Consider the following 14,786-nt stretch of genomic DNA (forward strand, 5'->3'; position numbering starts at 1 on the left):
TGTGCGTGGCTTGCTAAGTGGTGGGGAGGGGGAAGAGCGGCAACCTTGAAGGCGCCAGGTGGGCGGGACTTAAGCCAGGTGACTTAGATCCACTTGCACCTGCACCCCATCTGCAAAGGAATAGAGGCTGAAGGGCTCCTTAAATAGGGAAAAAGAGCGGCAACCAGGAAGGCACTAGGTGGGCGGCGCTTGCTAAGTGGGGAAAAAGATAAAGGTTAGCATAAACATGCTAACTGAAAAAATTGTACCTATTCAAAAACCAAGTATTTATTTGTCAAGTATGACTATACAGCTTTATACAGTTCAAATATGATTTAAAAAAGACCACCTCATACACATAATAGTATAAATATATCCAAATTCCAATCACCCCACACATCCTGGTAGGAGCACCGTATGCACTCCCTTTGCACAAATAATTCAAGTCATCGAGATGTCTGGGTCCATGGCTTCTAGGCGCCGCAGGTCGCATATTCACGTTCTCGCTTTGTAATTGCATTTCGATGTGCAGTGGCTTGCTTCTCTAATTGTAAGAGATTATCTTCCATTTCTTGCTTGGTGTAGTTCAAATCATCAATCGTCTTCTCCAGATCTGAAAGCAGAACAGACGAACGTGTGGGCACTTATTTCTTTCAAGAAATCCTGTTGCTATTCAAACGCTACTGAAGCAAAGCATATCTGCCAATGAAATGCCAGCTCACCCTTAGATGTGCACTGCCTGACAGATCATTGGATGTTCTATTGCTATACACATGTATAAAGAGTCTGAAACATTAATTGTTAAACTTCCACCTGATGGTTTAAAGGCAATACTCAGCAGAAACTATATATCGTCCCCTTGGTATTTTGCATTATTACCCTACATTCAATGGCACTTGATTTATGAACCCAGGAAGGATTAAAATGTGTCCAAACTCTATTCCTACAAGATGTATGTTTTGTGTAACGTATAGAAGGCTGTATTTGTGCAGAGTTGATGTATATTCGGTTTGGGGATATTTTGTATGCGTCTGTATTTGAGTTTTTGTGTGTTTGATTTGTTTGTGCGTGGCTGTACGAGTGCATTTATGTATGACTGGGCTGTTTTAAAAAGGAGTGTATAATATTTGGAGTTTGGTATGGGCTCCATAGGGTCTACTAGTATCATCATTTAGGCAGATATGTTATGATATGTCACAAAATATGGATAATATGCCCATGTGTTTTTGGGCTGCCACGTTATAACCCATTCATTGTAGTCATATGTCAAGGTACTCTCACCACATGCCAAGTACTGCCATCATAAAACCACAAACTCCCACCCTATACTAGGTATTCTTATTACACACCAGGGTTCTACTACCATAAACCAGTTACTATCATAGAAACATCACTCCTCTCCATTATATACTAGCTGATGTCTTTTATGTGTTAATGACTGGTGGATGCACAATACACAATCTCTCTCTCTCTCTCTCTCTCTCTCTCTCTTCTCACTTGCTACCATGATAAGGGTGCACTGATGGGATATCAATAATTCTATGCTCTATAAAGAAATAGCACCCCACAAATTGCATGGAGTTTCACGCATACATCAGGTACTTCCAAATGAATTGACCCCAAAGACTGGGCTTTAAATGACTTTAAAGCCACAGCCAGTCCGTCTGAAAGGCCATTGCTTGGACGATATGACACCTTATATTAGAAATGCAAAAATGCCTGAAAGTGGTCAGGAATATGCTTAAACCCGCAAAATAGCACAACCGGTGCTACAAAGACATCGCCTCATTACACGGAAGGCGGTGAGCCATGGCGCTATTAGCGCCATGGCTCATGCCGGTAAAATACCGGCACCGCCTTGGCGGAAAGGGGATTTACCGCCCCATTCCAAGGTTGGTGGGGCAGTAAATCCCCCTTCCGCCATTGCCCTTCCCCATTCCCATTTCTGCCCGATAGGGCTCAATGGGAATGGGGAAGGCGCTAATTACGGCACCGCAATTTTGCGGTGCCGTAATTAGCTCCGAGGTTCCTTAGCGGGTTGGTTTTTAACGCCTGCAAAAAGCAGGCGTTAAAGCACCAACCCGCTAAGGGACTTCGTAGTAAGGCGGTAATGGTTAACTGTCACCGTTACCATTAACGGTGGCCGTTAACCATTAACGCCTTCCATGTAATGAGGCAAGGTTTTAAAATGTGGAGCACAAAAGAATGAAACCATTGACATATTCTTTGATGGGAATGGTTTATATTTTGTCTAGGTACACAGAAACATTAAGATGCTCTGAGTTGGCTTGGGGCAATGCTGGATAGTTGAAACTCTCTGACAAATTCTCTTCACTTTAGCCCTCCATACAATTTCCAATTGGGGGGAGGTTAAGACACCACTGAGATTTGCATTGACCACCTGGAATGAGTGGTGAATATGGCTATTATCTGCTAATGAAGGCCTTTTTCATGGGGGATCCTGAACCAATTTAACTTGAGACAGGCCTGCTTTTTCCAGAAAAGGGAAGAAAGGACCAGGAGAGGGCCTGCTGACTGAGGCTTTCTGGGGAACACCAAAGGGTTTCTGCTGGCTCCACTCCTTTAAAGATAAATCCAAAGTGAGTGTGATCATTCCCTAAATGACATATATGCTCTTTTGGCACCATTTTTCTTTTTCCTGTTAAGTTTCAGAAAGGGGTCTGGCTTGGGAAGGTGATACCAAAATACATTGATTAAATAGAGAAACTGTGCATTCTCAATACATTTAAAATGTGATGAGGTGTCATTTCTATCCAACCCAAAATATATTTTGAACTGTATGCAAAGTGGCACAAATAGCATTGTATGCAGCCTGCACATTCGTTTTTCATTATTATAATATCATTAAATTGTACCGTAACTGTTTTCACATAAATAGCTAATATTGAGCTGTGACAAGAAAATTTCCATACCATATCCCAATGAAGAGTTGCTTGATAATGTCTGTTCTGTGACATTACAGCACAGTGGTGGCGCGAGTCATGTTTGCTTAGCTTACCTTAACTGGCGAATTTCTGGGGGTTTTCGGTTTTACTTGGAAACATAATATGGATAGGTTTTTATTAGGGCAACTGAATCATAACGCCCCTTTAACAACGTTTTCACTGAATTTCATGGTTTTTACCAGTGTATGCTATTTTCCTACAACTTACTAATATCATACTTACCCCAATATAGCAACACTTCTGTCCAATTTACAATGTTTCACCTTAAAGCTCTGCCATTTCCCACCTTCTAGCATTATGTTTAACAATTCTATACCCTTTTTGCAACTTTTCCCACTGTTTTTGCATCAGTCGACATCCGCAAACGTCTGATGTCATCACAGATCTTCCCGACAGTGCCACGTGACCATGCGCTCGCACGCAGCATGATGACTTGTCCACGAAGGCGTCCAAACCTCGTGATCGGGTCTGTGCTTCAAGGACAGTTTGTAACTGCATTTTTCGACTGATCTAGGAACTTTCAAGCTCAAAATGTACCCTTGCACAGCTCCCACACCTATACCTACTCATTATCCATTAACAATCTAGTACAGAGAACATACTTGGAAGAATATTAGCAAAACTGCTATTTCTTTTAAAAATGGCATCAGCTATTGACCTCCCTCCTCCCCAAGAGCCAGCACCACCACCAGCTGGAGGACCAACACAACAAAGAAAGTGCAGTACTTCCAAAGACAATGAGGAGGATCAAGAAGATGAGGTAGAAGAAGTGTCTACCTCTAGCACCCAGAGAGATTCATGGGTGTGGCAGTTCTTCACCACTGTTGGGAGTGTACAAAAGGCTAAAGCTACCAAAGTGAAATGCACTAAGTGGTACTCAGTCGCAGTCTACCTGGACAGTACTCCTACGGGACCACCTCCATGCACTGCAACACCAAATCCACCCACTGCAATGCTTTCAGAAAGGTTGTTCCTTTCTTAGCAAGTAGTAGGCTGTCTTCCTCCACCTCATCTTCGTCAACCAATACTGTAACCACACAGCCTACTTCTGTGGTAGACAAAATCCCACTAGCTACCTTGCAAGCAACAAAAGAGGCAGTTGATCCATATCTTTCGAAGACAACAGTCCTCTATATATACTGCAACACACCACTCTGCATGGGGGAGCAATTTCAAAATGCTTTTGAAGCTGCAGTCAAGGAGCATGAGAAACGCTGCCCTATACCTTAGATGTAACACATGCACAACATCTTCCCCTGTCCACTTGCCCCTTCATACTTTCTGACCTCTCCTGCAAAAAAATAAAAAATAAATAAAAGGTTCCTTTAGGAACTCCTTTCAAAGTTAAAAAATAGAACTAAAAGAAATAATCGTATAGACTGCATCTACTTTACATTTCTCAATAACGTAGATAGACTCAATAATAAAATTCTTCAACATTTCCATTAGCATTTTGTGTTAAGCTAATGGAAATAATGTGGCATGTATCCCCCATTACAGAGGGTGAAACGGGGCATATGAAGGTAATTAGCATGCCGGGTTGCCAAAGTGGTAAACCCGGGTGCTAAAAAAAAGGATTTTCCTTCCTACAGAGGGATGCGCACGGCATCCCGCTGTAGGAATGAAAATCCTTTTCCAAGATGGCTACCATGGAAAGGGCAGTCGGGGTTCAGTACAAAGCCCCTCTACCCTTTCCATGGCATCTTGTGGGAAGTGGAGAGAAGGAGTGAATGCGGCGGTGGCACCCGAAACAAGGTAGGATGTAGGGGGTGGGAGGATTTTTTTTTTACAGAGGGCGGAAGGTAGTGGGGGGGGGGAGATGGTGGCGGGGAGAGCCGGCCGAGAGGCAGCTTGGAATGAGAGCTTGTACCAGCAGTTCAGGCTTGCATTCCTAGCCACCTGATTGGCTGGCTTCCCCACCCAGGGTGCGAAAAGACAATTGAATACTATAGAAAAATATAAAAGGACAGAAACAATTTTCTGTCACAAATACTTTTCTCTAGCATACAATAAGGACCATAATCGATGAACCTTTATAACTATCCATGGGCTCCACAGTCCCCTTTCCAGGCCATGGATCATTAAAAGACCCGGATGGTACGTGCACAACTTCGCACAGGGCAGCCCTTCTACCCTTTTTAATTTTATATGTGTAAAACTCCCTTAATGCCTGCTTTCAAACAGTCACACATCCATCCACCAATCACTTCCAAAAACTGTACATATAATCCTATGACCATATTAAACTTCTGCACACCAAATGCCACTTAACAATCTTCTACGCATCTTTTGCATCTGTATTTCGGAAGCCAAGGTGGGACGCCACTGGCTAACTACTGGAGGAAAGGAGTCCAAATGGTGGGATGCATCTTAACCATAACATCCCTTTAACAAAGTTTTTTCTGTCAATATAATAGGTTTTTATAAGTGAAAATGTTTCATGGTGTTACATCAATGTATATAAGTTATTAATAATTCATCTTTTCATATATATGAAAGAACTATAAACCTCCTTTAAGAAACATATTTTTTGCAACACATACTAATGTCTTTCGTTATCAGAAGCGCATGCTGGGGATGGAAATCATAGTTCAATTGCCTACGGCATAAGGCTCCACCATGACCACAGCCAAACCAAACCACCCCTATTATTCACTGCACCTACCCTGCATCCTAGCTCAGTGTCCATTATACCCTAATAATGTAACCAATGGCCAGTGCACATAGCTTGCAGCCATGGCCAGTCTCCAAATCCATGGGGCTTGGGCTTCGGCCATGCTGCATTCCCAATAAGCAAATCAGAGTACACATTTGCGTTTGCCGAGGGCCAGGCCCACTACCCAGACACCAAATGTATATCACTAGTTTTTCTACTTACATTCTTACAAGTTGTAAAAATGAAACAAAAGACATATTTCCAAAAACATGCTTTTAGGTCCTTGCTAATACTCATCGCGCAAGTTTGTTGTAATCTAGTCCACCACTGCAGGCTGTAACCGCAAGCAGAATATTTTTTCCCATTCAAACCCATCGCTTTGCCCATGCCACATGCCCTAGTGAGCAAATTACAGTACACATTTCTCTATGCTGACGGCCAGGCCCATTGCCCAGACACCAGTGTTATATCACTGTTTTGTGTACTTACATTTTCATACTTAAAAAAAAAAAAAAAAATACTGGACATATTTGCAAAACCATGCTTTGAAGTTCTTGCTGACCGTCCTCGTGCATATTTGCTGCAATCCCATCCAGCATTTCAACCTGTACCCACAAGCAGAATTTTATTTCCCCACTCAAACCTATCCCAATTTCGAAAATCTTTACCACATAGCCGGTCCCTGGTGGCCATGCCCACTTTAACTCGATTGCTAGTCCCCCGTGGTCATGCCCAGAAGCCAGATTGTCCGGATAATCTGGCCACTGCCCATGGCCACAGGATATACCTCAGTCACCAAAGGTATATCACTTTTTTTAACCTATATTATGACACTTTTCGAAAAATAAGACATGGACACATTTGTAAAACCATACTTTAAGGTCCTTGCCAATGCTCTTTGAATGGGTTTGCTGCAAATCCACCCACATTTTATTTTTTAAAAAGTGTCAAAATGTACGTACATAAAATAGTCATGTAACTTAGCCCCCACTTGACAAAATCCATTCAGACCTTGCACAAACATTCAAGGTTGGGTCTGTAATCTTTCTGACAACTTTTCTTCAAATTCGTCAAATGGCAAGAAAGTTATAAGCCATCTAAAAATGTTAAGACCCCCTCTAATGTTGTCCCCTCTTGACAAAATCACACCAAACTTTGGAAAAACATTCCTATCTAGGTCTAAAATATTACTGCAAACGTTTGTCCAGATCTGTCAAATGGCACCACATTTATAAGCCTTTAAAATATTTTGGGACCCCTCCTCTAATTTTGTTTGCTCTTGGCAAAACAGCACCACACTTTGCAGCACCATTCGGAGACAGGTCTAGAATGAAATTCCAAAATTTCATGCAGATTTATCAAGTGGCGCCAAATCAGCCATCCAAAAACTGCATTTCACCAACCCTTTAATGCAGAAATAGGCATAGATGCCCCCGAACATCCCAGATGTTCGCGAACATCTCAGGGCTTCTCTGGGCATCCAGACTGTTAGTGGACATCGGAGTTGAAATAGCACCTGTTTTTTGGACTTTTTAAGGCCATATCCCATCCATCCTCACCAACCCTTACTTCCCCAGAAATAGTTTCATTAGTTTGACAAGTGCAATGCTGCGTCCGTGAATTCAACATGGCGGGCGTTTCCAAAAATTGAGGCACCTCACGTTTTTTATTGACCAATCAGCAGGTGCACCCGATGTCCGCGGACATCACGTCGTCCTCTAGACCAATCAGATGCCTGTCCTTGGACCGAACGGGGAAGTCAGTCCGCAGACCGAACCCAGATAACACACATTTTTTTTACCTACGTTTTGGCTTTTAAAAAAAAACTTCTGGGCAGATTTACACCAAATTTACAAAAGCACGCTTTTGGACCAAGCCGCCGCTCCTGCCATAAATTTGGTGAAAATCCATCCAGCGGTTTGCACTGTAGGCGTGAGAAATATTTTTTTCCATTGCGTCAGTGGGAAAAGCCACACATTTTGGGAGCCCCCCTGTAACTTTGCCCCCCCCGCACGAAACCTCACCAAACTTCGCAGGATCAATCTGACGGGACCACATACTTGTTTTGGTGAGGATTCGTCCACGGGGGTGAAATGCTCTTCCTATAGGTTGAGCAACTTAACCATAAATACATTATAGTGCAGCGGTCACTACACACCACACTTTAGCTAAGGTGAGTATCAAGTTCAATAGAAAACCCCAAAAATTAATTACTAATAACTTTTGACTCACATGACAGATTTGGCTGAATGTTTGCAAACAAACGCAGTTTTGGGCTATTCCTCATTCATTTTCCCACAGAGAAAAAGTCACATTTATGCTCAAGCGCAGAGCGAAAACCGCTGGACGTAATTGGACCAGGTACCAAACAACTTGGTAGTACAAAAAGACAAAGAACATCCAGGACACTGCGCCCAATATAGTGAAAGCGTGTCTATTGTTAAGGTTCTAGATTGGCCTTATAGTGATAAAACATGTTTCTGACATTCCTGGCCTTTTTCAAATCAGGGCTAATTAATTATTCGTACATCAATAAGGTTCCTTGCAGGGGGTCATTGGTTCATCTTAATCAAGTTGAGATGTAATGGGTCTAATTCCATCTACGTTGGCTATGTAATCAGAAGAAGCCAACGCGTATGACTGCTCTATCACAAAATCTAAACGTGTGTCATCAGGCACTCCTCAGGGCTCCTGTGTTTCTCCGACATTATACAACATATTTACTAAGCCTCTTTTTGATGATCTGGACCATCTTGGTATCACCTACACTAATTACGCAGATGATACCCAGATTCTCCTCCCGCTTTCTGGGATTTAAACAAGGATTTGGCCTTGGTGAATGGGGTGTATCTCATCATCCAGGTATGGATGGCCACTCACGGTCTGTGCCTGAATGATGACAAAAGTGAGTTGATCATTCTAGGTACACATTCCAATCTAAAAAAACTAGGCCAGAATTACTCTGCCTTTGAGATCGATAGGAACTCTATTAAGGTAGCCAAGGAAGTGAAGACACTAGGCTTCCATCTAGATGCCACTCTCTCCTTCAATAAACAGGTGAACTCACTGGCCTCAGCCACGGCTTACACATGTAAGATCATCAGAGCAGATAAACACTTTATCTCTAATGACAACTGCATGATTCTAGCTAGAGCTCTCGTTCTATCTAGACTTGACTACTGTAATGCCTTATATATTGGAGCCAACAAACACATCCTACACAGACTACAAATTCTACAAACCAATGCCTTGAGAGCATCCCTTGGTATCCCTAGACGATCACACATTACGATGATAAGGCGTAATAACAATTGGCTGTCGACCCATGATAAAATTCTACTAAAAGTTGCATCCCTTACACACAAAGCCTTGAACAACAGGGCTCCTCTCTATCTAACAGATAGATTTATAGAGAGAAGATCCTCCAGACCCTCCAGAATTTCCAATGCCAACACACTTATCATCCCTAGATTCAGATTGACCAAGGTTGGAGGTGCAAGCTTGCCCGTCCGGGCGACCCAAGCATGGAACTCAATGCCCCACACTATACGTGAGGAGAAATCCTACCTTAAATTCAGATCCAAGTACATCAACCATCTGAAGCAATCGGTCACATGCTCATGAATATTCCCCGTCGTCAGGCTGGGAATCCTCGGTAAAGAAAAAATCGGGATCAGTTTCGTTTCTGATCTGTCTTTCTTAGTAGTAACCAATCACTGATCTCTGGGGCATTCTGCCCCCAGTCAATGACTGCCCTCTCCCTAAGACCCGCCTCTGGCAGCCATCCTCAGATTTGGTAGCACGTAAAGTGGTAGTATGACCAAGTAAAGAGCCGCAGAGGGGTAGGCGGGAGGGTTCGCATGTGAATCCATGCCAGACCCATGCTGGAGAACAACAGTTACAGGTAAGTAACTTGTTCCTTCTCCAGCATGGGGTCTGGCATGGATTCACATGCTCATGAATAAAAGAATACATAGCAGTACACACATGCACAACCACGGGAGGTGGCAACAGGCTCAACATTAAGCAATACAATAACTCAACATTAAGCATCTCTTACCTCCTCACCAGGCTCACCTTAAGCGAACAGGTTGCCCAGCACTGATTGGCCGACCCTGGACTCCTCCCTGGAGTCCCGATCGACGCAGTAGAATCTTGTGAAGGTGTGCATCGACCTCCACGTAGCAGCCCTGCAGATGTCCAGCAAGGGCACACCAGACAGGAACGCCATGGTAGCAGCGATCGCTCTGGTCGAATGGGCTCTCGGACGGCCGGGCAGCGGTCGGTTTGCCAAACGGTGACAGTGCATGATGCAGCCGGAGAGCCATCTGGAAATGGAAGTCTTCGAGAGAGCCTTCCCTTGATTCACAGTCCCAAAGTTCACAAACAGTTGTGACGTCTTCCGAAAACTCTTCGTGCGGTTCACGTAGAACTTCAGCGCTCTAGCTACATCCAGCGAGTGCAAAGTCCTCTCGGCCGACATCGAAGGCGACGGGAAGAAAACTGGTAACACCAAGGGCTCATTGAGGTGGAAGTCCGACGGCACCTTGGGCATGAAGGAGGGGTGCGTCCTGAGCACCACCCTCGTGTCGTGAAAAGTCAAGTATGGAGGCTTGCAAGATAGGGCCTGGATCTCTCCCACTCGTCGTGCGGAGGTGATGGCCACGAGGAACGCTGTCTTCCACGACAGGAACTTCAAGGGTGCCGAATGCATAGGCTCGAATGGGGCCCCCATGAGCCTGGGCAGCACCACATTAAGCTCCCACGCCGGGGCAGGAGCCTTCACCGGCGGGAACGATCGGAATAGTCCCTTCATAAATTCCTTCACCAGGCGATGAGACCACAAGGACGCCCGTCCCGTAGTCCTGGTATATCGGGAGATGGTCGCCAGATGTATTTTGATGGAGGCGTGAGCCAGTCCAGCTTTGGCCAGCGACAGTAGGTACGGCAGCACTTGAGGGGCCGTAATCCGCAGAGGCTTAATCTTCTGTGCACGGCACCAGACAGAGAACCTCTTCCACTTATGTCCGTAGCACTTGAGGGTGGAGGATGCCCTGGCCTTTGCAAGAACCTCTCTGCAATCAGCCGAGATATCGTACCCTCCAAACTCTAGCGCTGCAGGAGCCAGGCCTGCAAGTTCATCGACTGAGGATTGTGATGGAGAATGGCACCTCCTTCTCTAGAGAGAAGATCCGCTCCGCCGGCAGCTTGACTGGTGGGGACGTTGACAAGCCCAGAAGGTCCGGGAACCAGATCTGCCTCCGCCACGCCGGTGCGACGAGGATCATCCTGCACCTGGACTTCTTGAGCTGGTTGATGAGTCGGAGCAGCAACGGCAATGGAGGGAATGCGTATAGAAACAGGCCGTCCCAAGGGAACAAGAAAGCATCGCCCATGCTCCTCGGCTGTGGGAACCTGCTGGCGAACCTCTGGCACTTGGAGTTCGTCGCCATCGCGAACAGGTCGATCTGGGGTTTGCCCCATCGTCGGAAGAGTCGATCCACTTGATCCTGGTGCAGTTCCCACTCGTGGCACGAGCGCAGCTCCCTGCTGAGTGAGTCGGCGATGGTGTTTTTTATTCCTGCCAGGTGGAAGGGAACCAGAATCATCCCCTGAGTGACTGCCCAGTGCCACAGATCCTGGGCCTTCTTGGATAGGGCTGGGGATCTGGTGCCTCCTTGCTTCCGTACATAGAACATCGTGGTTGTGTTGTCGGTGAAGATCCTCACCACTTGGCCCTTGAGGGATGGAAGGAACGACTTGAGAACCCAAAACATTCTCGGAGCTCCAGAATGTTGATGTGGAGAGACCTCTCCTCTGGGAGCCAAAGGCCTCTTGCGTGGAGGTCTCCGGTGTGGGCCCCCAACCCTCCAGAGAGGCGTCCATCGTCACCGTCTCCTGAAATGCTGGGATTTGAAATTCCGTGCCTGTTGTGAGGTGAGCATGGATGCCCCACCATGAGATCGCCCGACAGAACTCCTCGTCAAGAGGGATCCTGTCCTCGAAACAGCCCCTCGCCTGAAGCCAGCGGGCGTCGAGGAACTCCTGTAGCGGACGCATCCGAAGTCTGAAAGGGGGACAAGATAGATGCATGAGGACATCATCCCGAGGAGGGACTTGATGGACCTCACCCTGGCCACGTCCGTGGCTAGGAGGCGCCGCACCTTGCCCAGGATAGTCCTGGTCTTCTCCTCCGAAGGGGAGGCCAATTGCCCCACTATATCGAGCTTCGCTCCCAGAAACAGTGCTATCTGCGATGGGGCCAGGTGGGATTTGGGGTAGTTGATGGCGAACCCCAGCTCCGTGAGCAACCGGACGGACCTCGCTGTGTGCTCGACGGCGAGTTCCCTTGTCCTTGCCCGGATTAGCCAGTCATCCAAACGTGGATCCCCTGCAGGCGCAGCCGCGCCGCCACTGGTGCCAGGCACTTGGTGAAAACCCTGGGTGCTGGCTCTAATCCAAACGGTAGGGATCTGAATTGGTAGTGGTGTCCCTGAACCACGAACCTGAGGAACTTCCTGTGCCTTTTTAGAATAGGGATGTGGAAGTAAGCATCCTCCAGGTCCAAAGACGACAGGAAGTAGCCTTCCTCCAGCTGTCCCAGCACGTGCTGGAGGGTGACCATCCTGAATTTCTGCGCCTTGATGTACTTGTTTAAGCGGCGCAGGTCCAGGATCGGGCGCCAACTGCCTGTCTTCTTCCTGACGAGGAAGTACCTTGAGTGCACCCCAGAGCCCCGGAGCCTTCTGGGGATGAGCTCGATGGCACCTTTCTTGAGCATCGCCCTTACCTCCAATAGCAGTTGAGGCACGTGATTTTCCTTCCTGGCCACGGGAGGAATGCAAGGGCACTTCTTTTGGAATTCCAGCGAGTGCCCGTTGGCCAGGGTGTCCAACACCCAACGGTTGGTGGAGATGGACTCCCACACGCCGACGAACTTCGTCAGCAGGCCTCCCACCGGGGTGCTTCGGTGGGGGCCCGACAACACGATCACGCCTTGGCCTCCTTGGCGATGACGGCGGGATCCCCCCTGCTTGCCGCAACCTCTGTAGGCCTCCTGGGAAGAGGAGCGGGCAGCCTGGCGGTAAGTGGAGGAGCAACCGCTGGAACCTTTGGAGGCACCCTGTCTGCCTCCGGAGCTCCGAAAGGGCCGTCACTGTTGAAGCACCCCTAGGGCCCGGGCCGTCTCCGAGTCGGTCTTGATGGCCCGTAGAGACTCGTCCACCGCCTTACCAAAGAGGTTGTTGCTGTCGAACGGCATGTCCAACACTCTGATCTGGACGTCCTGGCAAAAGTCTGTCGCCTTGAGCCAACCTCGTCGTCGGAGGCAAACTCCGTTGCCCAGTTGGCGAAAACTGGTATCGGCAATGTCCGTTGCCACAGTAATGGTGTGATCCGACGCCACCTCGCCTTCCTGCAGAATTTCTAGGGCCTCCGCCCTCTTGTCGTCAGGTAGGAAGTCTAGCAGGGGAGCTATCTTGAACCAGAGCTCCCTGTCGTAGCGGGCCACGATCGATAAGGCATTGGCCGCCTTAATCGTCGTCGCCGCCGATGAGATGACTCGTCGTCCCATGGAGTCTAACTTCTTGCCCTCACTGTCCGGCGGGGAAGTGGAAGTTGAAGCCACCACACCCGCTGCCTTCTTCTTAGCCGCTGCTGAGACGACAGAGTCCAGCGTGGGCTGGGCCCTGAGGCACAAGGGGGCGGCATCGGAGACTCGGTACTTCTTCTCGTACCTGTCCCTCTTGGCAGGTGCCGTGGAAGGGTTCTTGAGGACCGCAAGCCCCTCGTTCCAGACGTCGTCGAGCAAAGGCACCGCGAGGGCCGTCTTCCTCTTGGCCTCTCGTCGTTGGTATAGAAACCCTTCCTTTTTTTGTTCTTCAGGGCAGAGCTGGAAGAGCTCGGATGCCCTGGTTATCATGGCGTGGAAAGAGCCAATTTCATCGGCTGGGGCAGCCCGCGGGGGGAGTGATGACGGGATGTCTGCTGTGTCATCACTGCCATCATTGTCCGTCCCCGTCGCTGTGTCCGTCGCCGTATCCTCTCTAGGGTCCGGTGAGGACGAGGGGTCCACAGGTCTTGCAGGCACGAAGGGCGGAGCGGGGTGGACTCCCCTCCGCTTGTTCGGAGGGCTTCCCGACGGGCCCGGTTCTGGATCCTCCGTCGGGGTCCGTGGTAATCTCATCCTTATCTCGGTACATAAGAATTGGATTGCCAACAAAATGGCCGCCGAGCTATCCTATGGCTCGGGTAATGGCTGCGACGGACGGAAGGGTCGTTCCACTGGGCCCTCTACGTCGCCATTGTCGCTATCCTCGATCACGTCAGCAGGGGCCGCCCCCTGGGATCGAACCCTCTCGAACCTCTCGTTGAGGCCTATAAACCTCTCCTTGAGGCCTATGCTCTCGTTGAGTCCTATGGACCTCTCGTTGAGGCCTTTCTCGGTTTCTACCAGCTCCTCCTCAGAGGCTGATTCCGATTCTCTAATGGCCACCGGGCCCCCCCCCCTCTTTTTCCGCCGGGGGCTTCACGGGGGTCTTAACGATGGGCTGGAAAGAGGATTCCCTCCGCGGTAGCAGGGATATTCTAGACCCAGAGGCCGATTTCACTGGCGTAGTCTCATCCGGCTTCGCCAGGGTCGCAGCGACCACTTCGGCAGAGGCCTTTGCCGGATGGATCAAAACCCTCACCACCTTAGGTGCGTTCTGGGCCTTTGCCTTGGGGCGGAGGGTCAGCACCTTGCTCCCCCTTCGAGATCGACCGGGTCCGCTCTAGTGGCTTAACCGGGTTCTCGGACTTCCTCTTCCCCGAACCAGAGCGCTGGCTCGTGGTCGAATGTGCCAGGGAAGTAGCGCCCTGCCTGACAGCCAAAAAGCCCGACCTTTCGGCGCTCCCGGTGCCCGCAGACTTGCGGTGCTTGGCCTTCTGTTGGGCCCCCGTCGCCGGGGTGCCCTCACAGGACTTAGAAGCCCGCTCAGACTTTTTCTTCGCCTTCTCACCTGCTGTGGCCTTTGTTAGGGAGAATTCTCTGTTTAGGCTGAATTTCCTAACCTAGTGAGTCCCCCAGCAGCTTTGCTGGATTTCTGGAGTTTGTTTTTTTCTCCTGCCAAGAGTGAGTCTCTTTTCCTCACACTCTTGGACATGATTTGAGGGGTTCCTTTGACTGTTAATGTGTTTTATAGGCT

At 48.3% G+C, this 14,786-nt stretch overlaps 1 protein-coding gene across 3 annotated transcripts in view; it reads right to left on the bottom strand.

Moving 5' to 3' along the window:
* Positions 1 to 242: 242 nt before the first annotated feature.
* Positions 243 to 14,786, bottom strand: part of LAMB4 (laminin subunit beta 4) — a 933,969-nt gene continuing 919,425 nt past the window's right edge. For all 3 annotated transcript variants that reach the window (XM_069629159.1, XM_069629158.1, XM_069629160.1), the window contains one exon: positions 243 to 592. In XM_069629159.1, the coding sequence (XP_069485260.1) occupies positions 453 to 592 (140 nt within the window). In that variant the 3' untranslated portion in view covers positions 243 to 452. The remainder of the gene's footprint in view (positions 593 to 14,786) is intronic.

Source organism: Ambystoma mexicanum, chromosome 12 (genome assembly GCF_040938575.1).
Source record: "Ambystoma mexicanum isolate Mex_15411 chromosome 12, UKY_AmexF1_1, whole genome shotgun sequence".
In the NCBI taxonomy this organism is placed as follows: Eukaryota; Metazoa; Chordata; class Amphibia; order Caudata; family Ambystomatidae; genus Ambystoma; species Ambystoma mexicanum.